General features: G+C 39.5%; 1 protein-coding gene across 1 annotated transcript in view; it reads left to right on the forward strand.

Moving 5' to 3' along the window:
* The window catches only part of ARFGEF3 (ARFGEF family member 3), a 157,450-nt gene that overhangs the window by 29,787 nt on the left and 108,827 nt on the right, over nt 1-18,836 (forward strand). Inside the window, exons 3-4 of the mRNA XM_090279907.1 lie at nt 9,473-9,554; nt 12,608-12,739. Of these exons, the coding sequence (XP_090136033.1) occupies nt 9,473-9,554; nt 12,608-12,739 (214 nt within the window). The remainder of the gene's footprint in view (nt 1-9,472; nt 9,555-12,607; nt 12,740-18,836) is intronic.

Here is an 18,836-nt window from a genome sequence, read left to right on the forward strand (position 1 = left end):
AGAATGAATTCAGAAAGTCTTTGAAAGGTTGTAAGGAAATATCTTAGGGAAAAGGAAAAGGCAAACTGTTCCAGGAACATAGCCCAGTTTTTGGTAAAGGGGGGAGGGGTGGTGCCTTGTTAGAAGAGATGAGGTTAGCCCAGAGGAAGTACAGGAAGGATTAGGTGAAAGCCATTACAGAAAGACAGCCATTCAGGGTTCCAGGCTGAGCACTTTGAAGGAGAGGGAGAACGTGTTTATGCACATGTAGGATGGGGCTAACTTCCCTTTTTCTCTATTTCTAAAGGTATTTTTTTCTTCAAAAATAATTAAATATAGAAATAGAAATAACAAAACCAAAATCATTCATATTCCCAAAAGGCATAGATTACATTTTGGAGGTATTTTGAGGAATTACTTTCCTGTCTCTCTTCCTTCTCCATCCACTCTGTATGTATAGGTGATTTTTTTTATTCAAGAGTGGGGACGTGGTGTGATATATATATTCTACATTGTTTTTTCTCTCTCTTTCTCTTTTTTTAATTTTTGGCATCAGATTTTCAAAGCTTTTTTCTGTGTTAATGAAAACTTTTCAGAATATTTTTAATCATTGTATATTATTCCATTCTAGAGTTGTACCACAATTTAACCTTACTTACATTATAAATAAAACTTCAATAAAAATCTTTGCATCTAAAACTTTGCTACATCTGTGATGGTTTCTTTAGAAAATGTTCATAGAATAGAAAATCCTAGGTCAAAGCATATTAATGTTCTTACGCTCTTGATGTCATTATTGGAAAAGTGTCTTTTATGAGTCTTAAAGATAAAAACTTTCCATGGTGCTACAGGAAGTGGTTATTTGAGGAATTAAGTGTGTTGATGGAGGTGAAGAGTGATTTACAGTGTTTTGAACTGGAAAGACATAAAAGTCAACATGTAAATCTTCGATGTGGAGTTGTGAGAAAAACGTAAGACTGGATTGACAATGTTCAGAAAGAAATGCTTAACCCAGTTCTTAGAACATGGTTTGAGAGTGACAGAGGGTGACCATTAAGGTCACATGCTGCCAAGGAGCTTGAGTTCAGGAGTCCAGTTGCTGGTTCTCCTCCGGTCCAGGAGTAAATTCTCCTCTCTTCGCCTCACTTCCTTCTCAGTAAATGCCCATAATGTGGTCCCTCCTCGTTGGATTAGAGTGAGAAGGAAATAAGATGATGTTTGGAAGCCCTTAGCCTTGTGTGTGACTTCTGCAGCCAGTCTCCCTTGTGCCAGTTAGTTGAAAGTTCCAGAACACCCCTTCCGAAGGAAAAGACCAATGTATGTTGTGTTCAACACAAAGTGTTGTTTCCAGTGGAACGAGAAGGCTGTTTGTGTTGGTCTCTTTTTTATTGGACTTGTTCATCTTTGTAGGTTCGGCCAGTCTTCAGATGGCCCTGATGTTAACACTTCTCATGCATATTCCCATTCTTTGATTATCAGAAGGTGAATTTACACTTGCCCCTGTCTTGGACAGAAATGAGATCTGTTTTCCTCTGTTTTATACTTGGGGCCAAGTGCAATGCCCTGAGCATAATAGGTGCTCAGTGATTGTAGGAAAAAGCAAATTCCAGAACAATCTCCCTTATGATTATTATGGATTTCCTGTATCCTTTTTCCCCTCTATAAATAAAAAAACTTATAGTGTTTTCCCCAATTATAAAATTTGTAGCTTATATTTGCAGGTAAATTATCAAGCTGCAATCCATCTTTAGTTTTTTTTCCAGAGATAAATAAACTCTGGGGATATAATGTACAACCTGGTACCTGTAGTTAACAATACTATATTGTATACCCCTGGCTGGTTTAGCTCAGTGGATTGAGCGTCGGCCTGCGAGCTAAGTGTCGCTGGTTTGATCTTCCAGTCAGGGCACATCAGAGAAGGAAAACTCTGACTCCAAAAAACCTCCGCTGCCTTGCGGCATACCTCTTCAGGGGAAAGGCTAAGGGAGTAAACCCCGACAGAAAATCCGGAGCCGGAGTCCCTAAGGCGGTTTGACGTTGTAGTCAACACCGGCAACTCCTGCGGCGCACCTGAAGCCAAGCTGTATTGACTCCGTCTTTCCCTTGGACCCTTCAGCTGCGAAGAGAGGGGGGGTCTGCTGCATGGGCAACAGCAGACCCTCCATATTACCCTGCCCAGGCTCTGTAGCTTCAGCGTCATCGCAAGATGTCGATTCAACACGGGAGGAGACAGATACCATGTCACTCCTGAGTCGGACTGCACAGCCATCCTCGGCGGTGCAGATACTCTTGAGAAGCTACACCATTGTCTCTCGAGACGGACGGCTGCCGACGACGACGACGACGACTATATTGTATGTTTGAAAGTTACTAAGAGAGTTGATCTTAAAAGTTTCATCATGAGAAAAATAATTATAACTGTGAGGTGATGGATATTAACTAAACTTGTTGTAGTACTAATTTTGCAATACATACATATATGAAATCATTACATTATATACCTTAAACATATACAATGTTATATGTCAATTATATCACAATAAAATTGGAAACATTTTTTACAAAATAAGTAAAAATTTACTCTCTCTTATAAATTTTCCTGAGCAATAGTATTTTGTATTTTTTAAATATTGGAAGAATATTAGGTAAAAACTTTAAATAAAAAATGCATTTTCCTTGATAATACTTTTGTGCTTATATTATTTTCTATTCTTTTGCAGCTTATTTTTAAAATTAGACATTTCAAATAGAAAGGAAAATCTAGATAGTATTTAAAATTTTTCAAATGACTGGTAAGCCTACTTCATTGAAAACAGTTTTCCTTTTGTTACAAAAACAAATCTATTAGAATACTGAGGTCCATAAAATAATTGAAGGTTGGTTTTTTTTCAGGGACAAGAACAGTGGGTATAATAGCTGTAAAGAATACATGGATTGTCAATGTAAATACCAGAAAGAAATGGATGAAATGAGATCCATATTTAATATTTTGTCTGAATCCATGAAAACCCACTCATCTTTTTGAGCTGACCAGGAGAAGGAAACACAATTGATGGCTGTTGTTTGAGGAGCCAATAGCTTTGTATTTTTAAAATATATTTTCTTCAGATTATGCTAGTATATTCTAGAGTTATATAATAATTAATACAAACAGGAAGCGTAAAACAAGAAAATGAAAGCTCTCTCATGCCATTGTCTGGAAATACCCGTCATCAGCATTCAGCCCACCTCTTCCTGAGCGCCCCAGTTGATTTTCGTTGCTATATATCCTTTGTACTGTTTGGATTTTTTAATGTATACATACGCCTTTTGTAATAAAATTCTAGATAATAAGTTTATATCTTGAGGGAAAATGTGAGCATAACCAACGTTTTATTACTTAGGATTTTTTTTTAATAGATTGAATCATATAAAATTGCCAATATGCAGACCTTCCGATCTACAATCACTGAACTTAATAATTGCACTAGGCTTGCTACAAAATCTTAAAGGCCTGCAGGAGAAAGGGGATTTTATGCCATTCACAGCTCTATCCCTAGGGTCTAAAACAGTTCCTGAAAGATCACTCTAATCTTCGTTATGAAATATAAAAGGATTGATACTGATAAAAAATAATTTTATTGAATTAAAAATGAAAATAGAAATGAAATTGGAACAGTTTAACTGTACTGCAGAGAAAATCAATTACAGAACCAATTCCATTCAAATGACCTCAAAGGAATGGCTCTAAGCTTCGTCCATGACAATCCATCAATGTGGATACAAACCATTTAAAGTTTCGGTATTCAGAAACACGCATAATAACATCTGTGGTGTCACAACAAGGGGCTGAAAAACCTGTATGCAAATTAGGAAAGGCCATGACTACTAGGGAAAGTGATGCTAGTAGTAGCTTGAACCCAGCATCTGATTCCAGAGCCACATTTTTTCCACCCATCTAACCGGCTTATAGCTTCTCAGTTGCATACCCGCTGTCAAATGTAATGCATTGCTTCATGAAGGACCACTCAAAATAAGATAACCTACATGACTTGTTTGATGCCTGTCTACAATTTTTTCACCCTGTGTACATTTGGGTTGCTATTATTACTTACATATTTAAAAAAAATTTTTTTTCCATTACAGATGACATACAGTATTCTATTAGTTTCGCGTGTACAACATAGTGATTAGACATTTATATACCTTGCAAAGTGGTCTCCCTGATGAGGCTAGTACCCATCTGGCATAATTATATAGTCATTACAGTATTACTGACTATATTCCCTATGCCGCACTTCACTTTGGATTGCTATTTTTAAAGCACTTTGCTATAGACAAGAGGGTGGTGGGCAGGGGACAGCTGTCTACTGGTATAGACACTGTGGTGGGGGCCTAAGAACATGGATTTTAAAGACAAGTGGTCTAAGTTTAAATCACAGCTCTGTCATTTACAAACATGTGACTTGGACAGGTGATTAATCTCTTTGTTTTGTTAACAAGTCTCTACTTGCAAAAGTTATAATTAAACAGTAAATACAGACATGTGTATCATGGCACTTTGCACATACAAACCACTGATTTTCAACCAGAGTCATGGTTATTATGTGAAGGGATCCAATTATTGAATAAATGGCCTAGGTTATAGAATCCTAGAATCAGAGAGTATAAGCAGACCCCAGAAATCTGAAGTACCTTTATACTCCTTCCCATGAGGAGCATCAAAGGGGAATCAGCCTAACATTCAGGAATGCATTTGGTTTTTCTATAAGTTCATGTCTGTGCACATATTGAAAGGTAGTTTTGGTAAATCCTAACTTTTCCCCTACTCATCCATTTTAATTTCCCTGTTTCCATTGTTATCTTCCAGCACAGTAAAGCTGGTTTGTGAACCTGATAATGCAGTTAAAGAAATAGGCTCAGTTTCCTTGACATGACTAGACACTGTGTCCCAGGATGATGTTGCCCTCATGCATATGCAGCACTGCTAATTATTCTGCTTTAATAAATAATGGCATGTCAGGACATGAAACCTGGGGCCACTGCCTTTATTTAATTAGGCAAGAGTGAGTTTGCACATGCTTGTGCATAAAGAATAATTGCTTAATGTAACTGAATATTGATTCTTGGTATTCCCTTTTCCCAGCGAAGCAACATCTAGAAAGATCAAAAATGGTTTATTCTAATACAGTACGTGCAAAGTGTGCATTTATTCTAATACAGTGTGTGCCATGCCGCATCTTCATTATAAATTTCATTCTGAGACCCAGTTCACAGGCCCTGTTATTCTCTTCTATTAAAATCACCTTTAAAAAATCAGGCAGCAGGGTTTTTATGGTATGACAGAGTGTCATCAAATCACTTGTGCCCCATGAGCTTCATTCATTTCCTGCTTGTGTTCCTTCTCTTTTGAAGTCAGGATCTGAGGTTAGTGATGCTAATCTAGGACTTCTGGGTGTGAGGGGATGAGAGGCTTTGGTACTGAGGAGAGTCAGTCATCTCCCCCACCTCCTACACACACACACACACACACACACACACACACACAACCACTGCCCATCCTCGCAGAACCCTAAGCCCAGCCAGTGAACATGGCCTTCTTTTTTGAGGCACACATTAAAGCGTCTGCTATGTCGGGCAGGGTTCTTTCCCTTGAGATCGGGGTGTTAACATGGGATCCATGTGGAATTTGGGCATCGGCAAGGGAGTTGTGAATCCCCTGAAATTATTTTCTAGGAAGAGGGTCTTTTGCCAAACAGATCTGTTCTAGCTTTGCTCTTATTTTTTGAGACCAAATAGTAGTGGAAGGAATTTGGTCTTGGGAGTCAATTGGATCTGGGTTTGAATTGTCTCCAACAGATTTTTAGCTGTGTGGCCTTGACATGAACAGACAGGCTATGAAACCTTTCTTAACCCCCATTTTCTCAAAAGGAAAACAAGGTTTAAGAATGCCTATTTTAAGGTTGTAGTGTAGCCTAAAAAGAGGAATGCTAAATGTTAGTTTTCTTTTTTCTCTCTTTCATCTCATGAATAAAATGAAAGCAACTATCCATTCTGTCTTATTTCTTGCCAGATCTTCCTGAGCACCCATGATGTCAAGCAGTAGGCACTCAAATGTTGGTTGAATGACTGGTTGGGTGGATGGAGTGAGAGCCTTGGTGCAGTACCCAGATGAAATTTCTCAGCTTCCTCAAAGCACTTATTTTCTAAGAGAGATCTTGGTGCTTTAATTGGTTTTGCTTCGACAACCCTCCCAGGACAGTTAGCCCCAGATTTTACTGTGCAAAATCTTTCTGGATCCTATGGCAAGAGTAGATCTGTGTATCCTGTGGTGAAAATCATCATCTCTTCTGGGCCTTTGTATGATGGCTGAACAAACTACAACCAGTAGGCCAAATTTGGTCTGTTGCCTATTCTTGTAGATAAAATTTATTGGAACATAGCCATGCTCATTGATTTATGAATATTCTATGATTGCTTTTGTGCTATAGCAGAGTTGAGTAGTTAGGACAGGCCATATGGACTGCAAAGGCTAAAATATTGGATTGGCCAAAAAGTCCATTTAGTTTTTCTCCATAAAATAAAAGACACTTTCTCATTTTCACCAATAGCTTTATTGGTTTGGATATTTTAAGTATGTCGGTTATCTCCTGTGTGGTATGACATTGATTGTTCTCAATTGATGTCTCAATTTGATCACTGCCAACTTCAACTGGTCTACCTGACCGTGGAGAATCACCCAGCAAGAAATATCCAGCACAAAATTTCATAAACCACTCTTAACACATCTGATCAGTTACAGCACCTTCTCCATACACTACACACAATTTTTTGTGTTTCTGTTGCATTTTTACTTTTATTGAAATAATAAAGCATAACATGCTAGAAATTTTGCTAATTTTCTTCCATCTTCAATATTTAAATGGCTATACAAAAATTAATCAATGTTGATAAGTTTTTCTAAATGCACACTAATATGGCAGCTGTCGCAATACAGTCTGACAAAATTGTTTTGAATGAAGTTAAAGACAACTAAGTGCTACTAGAGCCATTTTACAGGAAAAAAAAAATCTAAGAAACTTTTTGGCCAACCCAATATTTATTATCTGCCTCTTTGAGGAAGTTTGCCAACCCTGTATATATATCATCTGTTCTCCTTGCTATAACTCCATAGAATGGTTTTTTAAGATGCCCTTCTTATGGATTGAAATACTGAGACCAGCAGAGGTAAGCACTGTAACTGAGATTGCACAACCTATAAATGGTTAGGGTTTGAATCCAGGGCTGTGTGATTCTACAGCCCCTGTTTTTTCCACTAAACATGGCAACCTTTCCATTCAGCCAGAACCTAGCTGAGCCCATTACATCTTCCAGTCATGCCTGGTGACCATGATTGGCATGGGGAACAATTCAGCGATGCACCCTGGAATCATGGTGCAACCTGGTGGTCCTGGCATTTGTCCACAACCTGGCTCAGGTCTGCAGTATAAATCATGTGAGTGTATAAATAAATAGGTGAGAGAGTGGAATGAGGGTTTCAAGGACTAATACTGCAGATGGCAGTAACATGGGTATGCACCTGTTCACATGCATACATAATGCTGCTTCCCAAGGGTTAACAGACTGAGCATTTCCACGGGTGTTCTCGTTGCTGCTGATCATAGCTTCCACTCTTGTTGGATGCCCTTGGTGAGTAATGTGTAACACTCATGCACATGGCCACTCAAAAGCACATTGCCACTGCTCCCGGCCGTGAGACTACGGGAGCTTTGGACCATCACACTTGCTCCCTGGTACTATGCCCACATTGTCAGGTCTGACTCCAAATTCGAGATGAGATGAGAGTTCTCTCACAGTGAATTGATCCTGGTGGAAATTTGCCTGTTTCAAGAGTTTACAGATGAAGTTCTGTGGTTCTTCTGTTAATATTCCATCTGCCCATTATTCCTACTTCTCACTCGACTTCACCCTTCCAATTAATTTTTCCAAGCTTATAAGCTGGCTATGATTAAATAAAAGAAGCAGCATTGGAAAAATCAGCTATTCCTGCTTTAATTGACCACACACTAGTGTTTGCTTTGTAATTGTAACAAGCTGATAACAATAACAGCGACACATTATAGCCACCCAACTGGAAGTAACACAGTTGGATACATTATCTGTCAAAAGATGTATCTAATGAAAAATGGCGTTAGTGTTAATCAGTTGTCATATAACAGTGGATGTTGTGACAACCAGTTAGGGAGGGGAGAGGTGAGAAGGATCAGGAAGGCAAATGCTCTTCGTGATAAGAATCTGTTGTCCTGTGTTTCTGGCCAGCATTCGGGAGTGCCTGTGACTCTCACTTCATCTCTCCAGAGATGCTGACGGGGAAGTCCATGGAAAAGCGGCGGAACTGCGGGGTGGACAGGAAGGAGTCAGAGCTATAATTAACTTCTGTTTCATTGTGTTCTACAACGGTGGCCCTTTCTTCTCCAAAAATGAAATCCTGCAGTTTGCCCTATGGCTTTCACTCTCTCTAAAGTCGATGGCTCTTTCAGTTTCTGGTGAAAATATAAAACAGATAACCATGCGGCTCCTCTGGTTTCAGTGGGGATGGAAGAGCTTGGTAGAATTAAGTAACATTTCATTTGTTGTGCCAGTGTAACTCCGTGGGGGAATAATGGGTTGATTAAAATTCTTGGTCTGTTGCTTAATTATTTAGAGTGAATGCTTCCAACAGATATGTTTCTCTTTGTAGTCCTTTTGGTTTATTGCTCACATGTTGTAGTGTCCAGTTATTTTAAGGCTTAAAATATCCAAGTAGCTCTCCATATATTTTGTTTGTTTTTTCCATGACACCGGGTACTTCTCATTGGTCAAAACTATTGATGATTAATTTGTATTTCTGTCTTGAAAACATGCTTATTAAGATTCCATCTGAAAATTCAGATCTTTCCCTTACTGGAAACTAAAGAAAACATTTTAAAAATTATAAGTGATTATTGAACACTTGACTTGGAGAGAAATGGACAAGTTAATAGAATTTCGGTGTATATTGATGAGGCAAGGTAGTGGTAGTTATACTGACACCTCCTAGGTGAGGGAAAGGAATGGGCAAGGTGTAGAAATCTGTATAAATGGTGCTCCCTAGAGTTGTTCATCCCAGGTGTATGGGTACATGCAGTTCTGTTAACTTGGGAAAGAGCAAGGCATGTTCATTGACTGGTGAGGGTCCCATCATGTAATGATTGGTACACTGACACAATTGTTTGAGAATCCTTGTGTTTGCTGCTTCCTGGAGCCATACTAAGAAGGCAAGGTGCTGCTATGCTCTTATTTCTGCAAGGCTTTGTGTTTTTTGTTTCTGTGTGGTTTTTTTAAGACCATGAACATTTTCATAATTGGTTATAGTTTTTGTATGTGTGTGTGTGGCAGCATTTGAAAGTGGGGTGGTGGGTGTACATAAGGCTTCTATCACTTGGCTGCCAACTTTGCTGAGCTCACATGTTGTCCTTATTTATGTGTTTGCCAGGGAGAAATGCCTGCTGCCTCTCCAGTTGGCTTTGGAATCTAAGAACGTGAAGCTGGCCCAACATGCCTTGGCAGGGATCCAGGTACGGTTCTCACTGAGTGCATGGGGGTAGGGTGGGAGCAACAGAAATTGACAGGCTGCTTTGGCATGGAAAGAGCAGATAGTTAATATTTTAAATGCTAGCTGTTTAAAGACCCAGACAGAAATTTGATCGAACTATATAACAACCACAGAGGATAACAAGATTTTAAAAAATATTTATTGGCTTTTCTCAGTGCACAGCATTAACTTCTTGAGCATTTGTCCTCACGCACTGATTCATGGGTTCCCAGCTAAGCCCACGCAGAAATGAAATATTTCATGTAATGTCCAGCTCTTAGAAGAATAAGGGATTCCAAGAGAGACAGCTCGAGTCCCATACCAGCTCAGATCTTGTATGCACTCAACATCTGTGATCCTGTGTCGTGAAAATTGATGGTACACCTGAAAGATTTTTTTTGTTTTCTACTCTGCACTTAGGTTGGCAAATGGATCGATGTGTTTTGTTTTCAGAGCAAGATTGGGAAGACTAAAAAAATTTGGTCTTCTAAGGAAAGTTAGACTGCTTGAACACATTTCCTTCCCTGAACATTTGTTCATTTATGTTTTACACGTTACATAATAGATCTCATCCCAACAGTGTGAAGGAGATGGCTGTGTAAATGCATAGACTTTTTTAAGTGGTTTGGTTTCTAAGTGACAAGCACTGTGAAGTTCAGGCCATGGATTAGCAGCATCGTAGCACATCTTTTCCCATCAGTACGTACGATTTCACTGTTAGCTTGCTAGGTTCAGAGAGGTCCCTAATATCTTTTGAGTTAACACATATGAAAAAGTAAGAAAAGTATGACTTTTTTTCCTGCCACTGGATTAGAATTAGATAAAGTGTGTTTTAATATGTAAGGGCATTAGAAATTTTAAAATTATTGTCCATAGTGTTATTAAAACTCTGCTTTCCTCCAAGGTAATTGGGCCAACCATAAATGAATGGGAAGTTGTTTTGACCTGCCACTGATGTCCTTTTTCTCTAATAATGTATAGATTTTCCATTTAGTTCCTTTCTCTTAACCCTCCAACACTCTAAGTTAGGGTACTGTGATTCAGGGGCTTGCTTAATTATGAGACCATCCGTGACCTGGTGCACAATGAGCTTCCTCTTACCATTTCTTGTTACCGCCCATTAACTTCAGACACTCTTTTGGGGGGCTTCCCAGTCTTTTTCACTGTAATTTAATAAGAGGTTTGTTTATTGACTTGAACTCCAGGCTGCCCTGCATGCACTAGATGATAGTGAGAAAGCTCTTTGGAGAGAATACAGGCAAAATGGCAGGGAGTCCTGAGAAGGAGGTTTGTCGTACCTATTCTCCTGATCTGCAACGGCATGCAGCTGAAAGAGGAAGTCGTTGCTTGGGATGAATCAGAACCCAAAAATTCTTTACAGCAGTGACTCTGCACTGAATTGGCCAAGGACAGATTGAATAGGGATTAAAATAAAATCCTTCACTAGGGTCTCACAGATCAACTGCCCAGAACAGAATGGGGGGAGAACAGCTAATTTCAGCCCTTGAGAATGAGAATTAGGGTTTTTCTGGGTAAGTCAATACATCATGTTCTATGACTTACAGCTAAGCTTAATTTGATCTGCGTATGTGATTAAAGCTATGAATTACTATTTGTTTGTTTTTAGGCAATAAACACATTTCATTATTTTACATAACTAGAACCCTAGAGGTGGGCAGTTTTAGGTTTGGTACAGTAGCTCTGGTGCCACCAAAGACCCCATTTCTTTCTTATTATTCCTCTCTGACATCTGTTTATTTTTTGTCATTTTTAAAAGATTTTATTATTTTAGAGCAGTTTTGGGTTTACAGTAAAATTGAGGGGAAGGTGCAGAGATTTCCCACATACCTCTGCCCCTACACAGGCATAGCCTCCCCGTCATCAACATCACTCACCAGAATGGTACATGGTTCTCCTCTCCTCCTCTCCTCTCCTCCCCTCCCCTCCCCTCCCCTCCCTTCCCCTCTCCTCCCCTCCCCTCCCCTCCCCTCCTTTCCCCTCCCCTCCCCTCCCCTCCCCTCCCCTCCCCTCCCCTCCCCTCCTTTCCCCTCATCTCTCCCCTCCCCTCTCCTCCCCTCACCTCCCCTGCTCTCCTTCATAGCTGACTTCAGATATTTTAAAAGCTTAAGCCCTGTGGCTCTGGGGAAGGACGAGGGAGCAGAAGTTGTAGGCAGGTGGGTTGGGTACAATCTAAGAACTTTATGAAAAGCAAGAGGTGTCCTGAAAGAGAAAAGGGCTGTCCTGAGGGGTATAATGACTCCTGGGAAACCTCATGAAAGTGAATGTCATCTTCTTTTTTTTTTTTTTTTTTAAAGATTTTATTTCTTTATTTTTAGAGAAAAGATAAGGGAAGGAGAAAGAGAGGGAGGGAGACATTGATTGGTTTCCTCTCGTACACACCCTGACCAGGGACCACGCCACAACCCAGGCATGTGTCCTGCCTGGGAATTGAACCAGCAACCTTTCACGAAACAACGCCCAACCAACTAAGCCACATCAGTCAAGGCATGAATGTCTTCTGGGTTAGGTTTTTATAAGATTCATTTTCTATTGAAAATACATTAAGATTTGTGGATTCATGGAAAATTCCTGGGTAAATGACAGTTCACAGTAGTAAACAAAAAAGTAAACATCTGAGAAAAGGACCTTTTCTACAAGACTTTTCCTTCCCTGTGACAAAGCTCCACTCAGAAAGAGTATGCGTGAGCCTGACTGTTGAGGGGTAGATTCACCTGGGCACATTCATCCTCCACCCCTGTCATCCAAATAACCTGTATGCCCACCATTTATAGTATCACTTGATAACATTTATAATCAATTATCTAATACCAGGAAAAAGACTTTGCCAAAAAGCGGTTTACCAAAGGTTTGATGCATTTCTTTTCCTTTTTAATGACCCACAGCAAGATTTCTTTCCTAATTGCCTCCAGCTACATGTCCCCTAAGAAAAATGATCCTCAGTACATACTAAGATACAACAGAATTAGGCAGCAGGGGAAAGCCTATCTGTGATCACTGCCTTGTGCCTCTTTACAGAAGCTCCTGTCAGAAGAGAGGTTTGTATCCATGGAAACGGACTCTGATGAGAAGCAGCTGCTTAATCAGATCCTGAATGCTGTGAAAGTGACGCCATCCCTCAACGAAGACCTGCAGGTGGAAGTGATGAAGGTCAGTTTGACATGGCTACCAGTTTTCGTCATTGACACAGGAACAAAGTGACTCCCTCTACCCCCACTCCTACCCCCGAGCTCTCATTGTTTCCTGGAAAATGCCTCTGCATAGTGGTCATGCTAGCTCATCCTTCGTTATTATCTTTGCTTATGGTCCCCCAGAGTAACCCTGGTTACTGAATAGAAAGGACAACTAAATAAAAAGGAACAGTTTCAGTACACCTGTAAGAATTTTTACCCAGTCATGCATATCAAATATTAGAAAAAGTATTGATTGCTTTTTGAGAAAATGTGAGTAGTTCTAGTGTGGGCTAGATCTGATCATTCTAGGTATTGTGCTGTCTGAATATGTTAAAGCAAAGACCTAATGATGTTTTGACATACACTAAGGTTTTAGAATAGTCAGTTTAGGGGAAAGAAGACTATAACTGGGAGCCATATCAGAATCACATCTTTTTTTCCCCCATGCTCAAATTATGTGACCCTAACCTCCCACATTCCAGTTACCATCTCCCTTTTGGGGGGGTGGCATCTCTCCTTCCCCATTCCCATTCCCCTCTCTTGAGAATCACCATGATTGGGAGCTCCTTATAGTGACTCTGAAATGTGTCATACACTGTGAGTGAAGAGTGAGTTGGGCCTAAAAGGATGGAAATTCCTTCTCCAAGCAGCACCTTGGTCAGAGTAACAAAGCTAGGACCAGCAGGCTGCCTTTTACTAATGCCATCTGCTTGTCTTCTCCCTGGAGGAATGCTAAGAAGAGCTGAGATCACCCTGGCCAGTGTAGCTCAGTTGGTTGGAGCATCATCACAGTTGCAGGTTCAATTCCCAGTCAGGGCACAAATCTAGGCTGCAGGTCTGATTCCCACCCCCCGGCCCTGTTGGGGTGTGTATGAGAAGGCAGCCCATCGATGTTTCTCTCTCTCTGTGTCTTCCTCTCTCTCTAAAAGCAATGAAAAATAAAATGTCCTCAGGTGAAGATGATAAAAACAAAAAACAAAAGAACAGTTGCTGTCATACAATGGTGAATTTCTTCCTGGAAGTGCACTGAAGGACTTTTGTCCTGGCTAAGAGACTTCCCTTCTCTGGGCTTCAGTGTCTCTACTCAAGAAAGAGAAGATTGATCCCAGACATGACATTTTCTTAATGCTCTGGGACTCGCCCTAACCCTGTTGGTGGGTAGTGCAGGGTGGCGATTAAGGAAGAGCTCAGATTCTGAAGCCAGCCCACCTGGGTTTGGATGCTTATTCATTTCCTAGCAGATTCATTTCCTTGGGCAGATTCCTTAGCTTCTCTGGCTTGATTTTCTCATCTGTAAAATGGGGGTAATAGTGGCAGCTACCCAATAGGATTGTTGCAAGGATTGAATAAGGTGATATTTGTAAAGAACACAGCACCCTATCTGGCACAAAGCAAGTGCTTTCAAAGTGTTATGTATTACCAGTACTCTTCCTGCTTCTACTGCTAGCTGCTATTGCTGGGTCAGAATCTCAGCTATAAACAATAAACATCAAGCATCTCTGAGCTGGCTGATCTTGAAGATCTCATTTGTTTTTAACTTTCTTTGATTCAGGAATATTCATGTTTGCTCTGTCCTTTGACATGTTTGTCAGTTGTGTAATCATAGGAACCAAAGAATAACCACCTCTAGACTTGTTCTAGTTCTCTACTTCCACCTGGCCACTGTTGAGAGAGAGGCAAGTCCAGCTCCATGCTCATTGCTTTGCGACTTCCAGGTCTGGTCTGCTGAGTCCTTCTCCTCCTAGTAAATTTCCAAATAACAGAGGGTGAGCTCTGGTGTCATACTGAGAGACACACCTCACGAATTTCCTATTTTTCTTGAAATTCTTCCAGGCATACAGCTCTTTGTGGAGTATAGGAATTTGTATTAAAAATTAAAATGAGAAAGTACCCGTTTTTCTAGGAGCTGTGGAGAAGCAGGATGCTTAATGGTCATGTCAACAGTAACACCTGTTTTGAAAACTTATACTTGCTTTAGAAAATAACAGCCCAGCGGTCCCTTCTGCTAGCCTTGCTGAAGTCAGGAGTTGACACATGTTAACTCTACTGGAAATCCTGGAAAGCCATTTTAATGGACGTTTTAATGACACCATAATAGACCATGGTACTTATGGTTAAAGTCTAGAAAGAAATCAGACATTGTCAGAAAAAAAGAAAAACCGTCTGGGCTGCCATTCTTTACACTTAGATTTCCAAAATGCTTAAAAAGATAAGGGTTTTTGTTGCATGCTATTATTTTTAACTAGTTCAACATTGGAATTGGAAAGAATGTTTTTATTTATGTATAGTTGGTATACAATACTGTATTAGTTATCTTGGTTTCAGGTGTACAACATAGTGATTAAATATTTTTATACCTTACAATGTGCTCACGATACTAATTCTAGTACTCACCTCTTACCATGAAAACTTATCACAATATTATTGACTATATCCCCTTTCACATTTTTCACCCATTCTCCTATTCTCTCTGCTCTGGCCTCCATCAGTTTCATCTCTGTTTCTATGAGACTGTTTTTGTTTTGTTTTGTTTCGCTTTGTTCTTTTTTTTTTTTTTTTTAGATTCCACATATGAGTGAAGTCATACAGTATTTGTCTTTCTCTGTCTGACTTATTTTATTTAGCATAATACCCTATAGGTCCATCCATGTTGTCACAAATGATAAGAGTTCATTCTTTTTTCTTGCTGAGTAATATTCCACTGTGTACCGTATGTATACCACATCTGTATCCATTCATCTGTTGATTGACGCCTAGGTTGCTTCCAGATCTTGGCTATTGTAAATAATGCTGCAATGGACATAGGGGTGCATATATCTTTTCAAATTAGTGTCTTCATTATCTTTGCATCAATACTCAGACATGGAATTGCTGGGTCATATAGATCTACTTTTAGTTTTTTGAGGAATGTTCATACTTGTTTTCCACACTGACTGCACCAATTTGCAGTGCCTTGAACAGCGCACAAGGTCAGTTCACCATAAACCTAGTCTTAAGCTGATTGTTTGTACTATACCTTTATTTTAGACAAACATTTTTAGCCAAGAGCTAGAAAACTAATGATGAAATGCCTGTACTTTAGAGTGATATGACTATCAGCATCAAATGAAGCTTTGGATTTGGTGGCCTGACTGTGTTGCTCACATTGCGTGCTCCATCATCATTCTAATTTCTGAGATTTAGATTACTTGTGTGGGTATAAAGATTATCTAAAGTATAGCATTTCTGGCTTAAAAATAATAAGTCCAACCCTTTCTCTATGCAGGAGGAATTTCTATACTTTCTCTTGTCATCTGCAGAAGTGGGCTCCCCTTTATCTTATAATTCTGTGATACTTTTAATGACCTAAAAGTGTTAAGTCCTTGTTCTGCTAGTACCATTACCACATTAAAGTCTTTTTATCACTTGTTCTCCAAAAAATTATATTTAAACAAGAGAGAATCAGATGAGTCCTCAGAGGGAAGACTAGATTCCCATTACATATGAAGAGCATATTAATTTAGTCTTGGTGCTTCTACATAACTCATTCTCAAGATCAATTATCGAAACTAGATAGTTCCTGTAAAAAACCCTCCACTCATTTTATATAAATATTTTGTAGGAAAAATAGTCCCCCACCTTATCCATGGTTTCACTTTCTGTGGTTTCAGTTACCCACAGTCAACCACAGTCCAAAAATATTAAATGGAAAATTCCAGAAGTAAAAAATTCATAAGTTTTAAATTTCATGCCTCTGTGAATAGCATGATGAAATCTCAAAACATCCCACTTCGTCCCTCCTGGGATGTGAATCATCCCTTTGTCCAGTAAATCCACTCAGACTACATGCCCTACTCATCAATTAAGTAGCCATCTGTTATCATATCGACTATCACAGCGCTTGTGTTCAAGTAACCCTTATTTTACTTAATAATGGCCCCAAAGCACAAGAGCAGTGATACTGGCAATTCAGATATGCCAAGGAGAAGCCATTAAGAGCCTCCTTTGGGTGAAAAGATATGTATACACAGGAAAAACACCCAATTATATATAGGGTTCGGTACTATTGGCAGTTTCAGGTGTCCCCTGGGGGTCTTGGAACATATCCCATGCAGATAAAGGGGAACTACAGTGTAGAAAATCTTTTAAAATGAGATATGGTAAGCATTTTCAAATGTTCTGAGTATACTACTCAGGAGAGGGAAAACCAGACTATGCAGTTTTTGTTTATATCTGTCTAATCACAGCATAGTACATTTTTATAACAAATTCTAGGTGCTATTTTTTGAAAAAGCTGTATCATGCATTTTACTCATCTATTGCTATCCACTTATGTTCTCAAACATGAGAAATTCAACCAGGTCACACTCAAAAGTGTGTAGCAATTGTATTAAAATCCTCGGAGAGAAAATCACATGGCTTCCTCTTTTTGAGATTTCCATAAGATTAAGGAGACACTAACAAATAAACCCAAGATTCCTTTTTTTTTTCTTTTTTTTTTTTTTGGTTTTTCAATTACAGTTGTCCCATTTTTCCCCCATTGCTCCCCCCACCCAGCCCATCCCTTCTCCCACAGTCATATCCCTCCCCGTTGTCCATGTCCATGAGCCATTTATACACGTTCCTTGACTAGACCCTTCCCTTACTTATCCCCCTTCTCTCCCTCCCCCCTCCCCCCTACTGACTACTATTCTAGTCTTTGCCTATTTAGTTCGTTTGTTTGTGTTGCTCTTTAGTTTCCTGTATTAGGTGATATCATTGAAACCCAAGATTCTTATGGTAGCGTTCTCATTTAGAAAGAAGGCCTTGGACTTTCAATGAGAGGGTTAAAAAAAAAAAAATCAAAGATGCTTGCTTCTGACATGTTTAACGGGAATGAGGTTAGATCACTTAATCTAGACACGGTTTTACTATTCAACATGAGTTACAGAGAAGGCAGCTCTGATTTATTAAAATGACCATGGAATCCAAATAATTTTATAGCTTGAGCAAATAAAGTATCAGAATTGTAGAGAATCTGAAAGAAAGTGGGTCCCTCTGAAGATAGATTACCATTGAAATGAATTAGTAGGCATCAAGGAGCTAGTTAATATATTTAAATACTTGTCTGCTTTGGTAATACTTTCCCATGGTGTGTGCCATTTCCAGGAATGCCATGCAGTTAAATAGGTGCCAGGTATATGACTAATGACGTCACTGACAAGAGCAATTGGAACTTTTGCTCCTTTCTTTCTGATGGGTAACCTTCAGTGAGGTTATTAACTGATAGAGCTGACTGAGTCTTTGAAGACTATAGGGAATAATGGCTGGCCTTCCGCCTCTATGAGGGTGTTAGAGATGAGAGCGGTGTATCTGGGAAAAGCAGACTGGCTTTGTAGATAAGGCAGGATATGATACTGGATACTGAGAAAGCATTTGATTAATGTTCTGTTATCGGGCATCTTATCTTACGTGCATCTTTGGGTAATAGAAATGAATATTGGTGGAGGGCTCTACAGTTTTCAAAGGAGAAATGACAGGAGCTGATTATTTAGCACATTATGTATTAGACACTCTTGTAAGTACTTGACATTCATACTCAGATCACACCTACTTAAATGGGGGTGGGGGGTGGGCAGTATTTGAACTGTAAGTCAGCCTGGGGCCAAACCAGTATTATTAAACAGTGGGTTATGTTGCCTTCTAAGTCTGTCCTGAAAGGCATTTTAAAGATGATTGAACAAAAAAGATAAGTCACAAGCTAACAAGGGGCAAAAGTGGAAGTGGCCTGAAGTCCTGTGTGTTTCCTGTACCCGTCCATGACGTTGTGTTTTCTTCACTAGTTCAATTAGCTAGATTCAAGTATGAAGAAAGACTCAGAGTCGTTTTCCCACCAAATTAGCTAATGGCTCTGGCGCACCAGTGAGAGAGGGGGGGTGAGGGGAGAAAGAATGAAAGAAATATTGTAAGTTGGGGGAAGGGAAAAATGTCATTTACTGTTGAGATATTTTTATATTTCATAACAAAAGCCAACTGAATATCTACAGAAAATACAAAGGTGAATGACTCCCAGGAAATGGGCTTACTATCTGCAGAGCTGTTAGACCTAAGCAAGT

This window comes from Furipterus horrens, unplaced genomic scaffold, assembly GCF_987537825.1.
Source record: "Furipterus horrens unplaced genomic scaffold, mFurHor1.1.pri manual_scaffold_6, whole genome shotgun sequence".
NCBI classification, from domain to species: Eukaryota; Metazoa; Chordata; class Mammalia; order Chiroptera; family Furipteridae; genus Furipterus; species Furipterus horrens.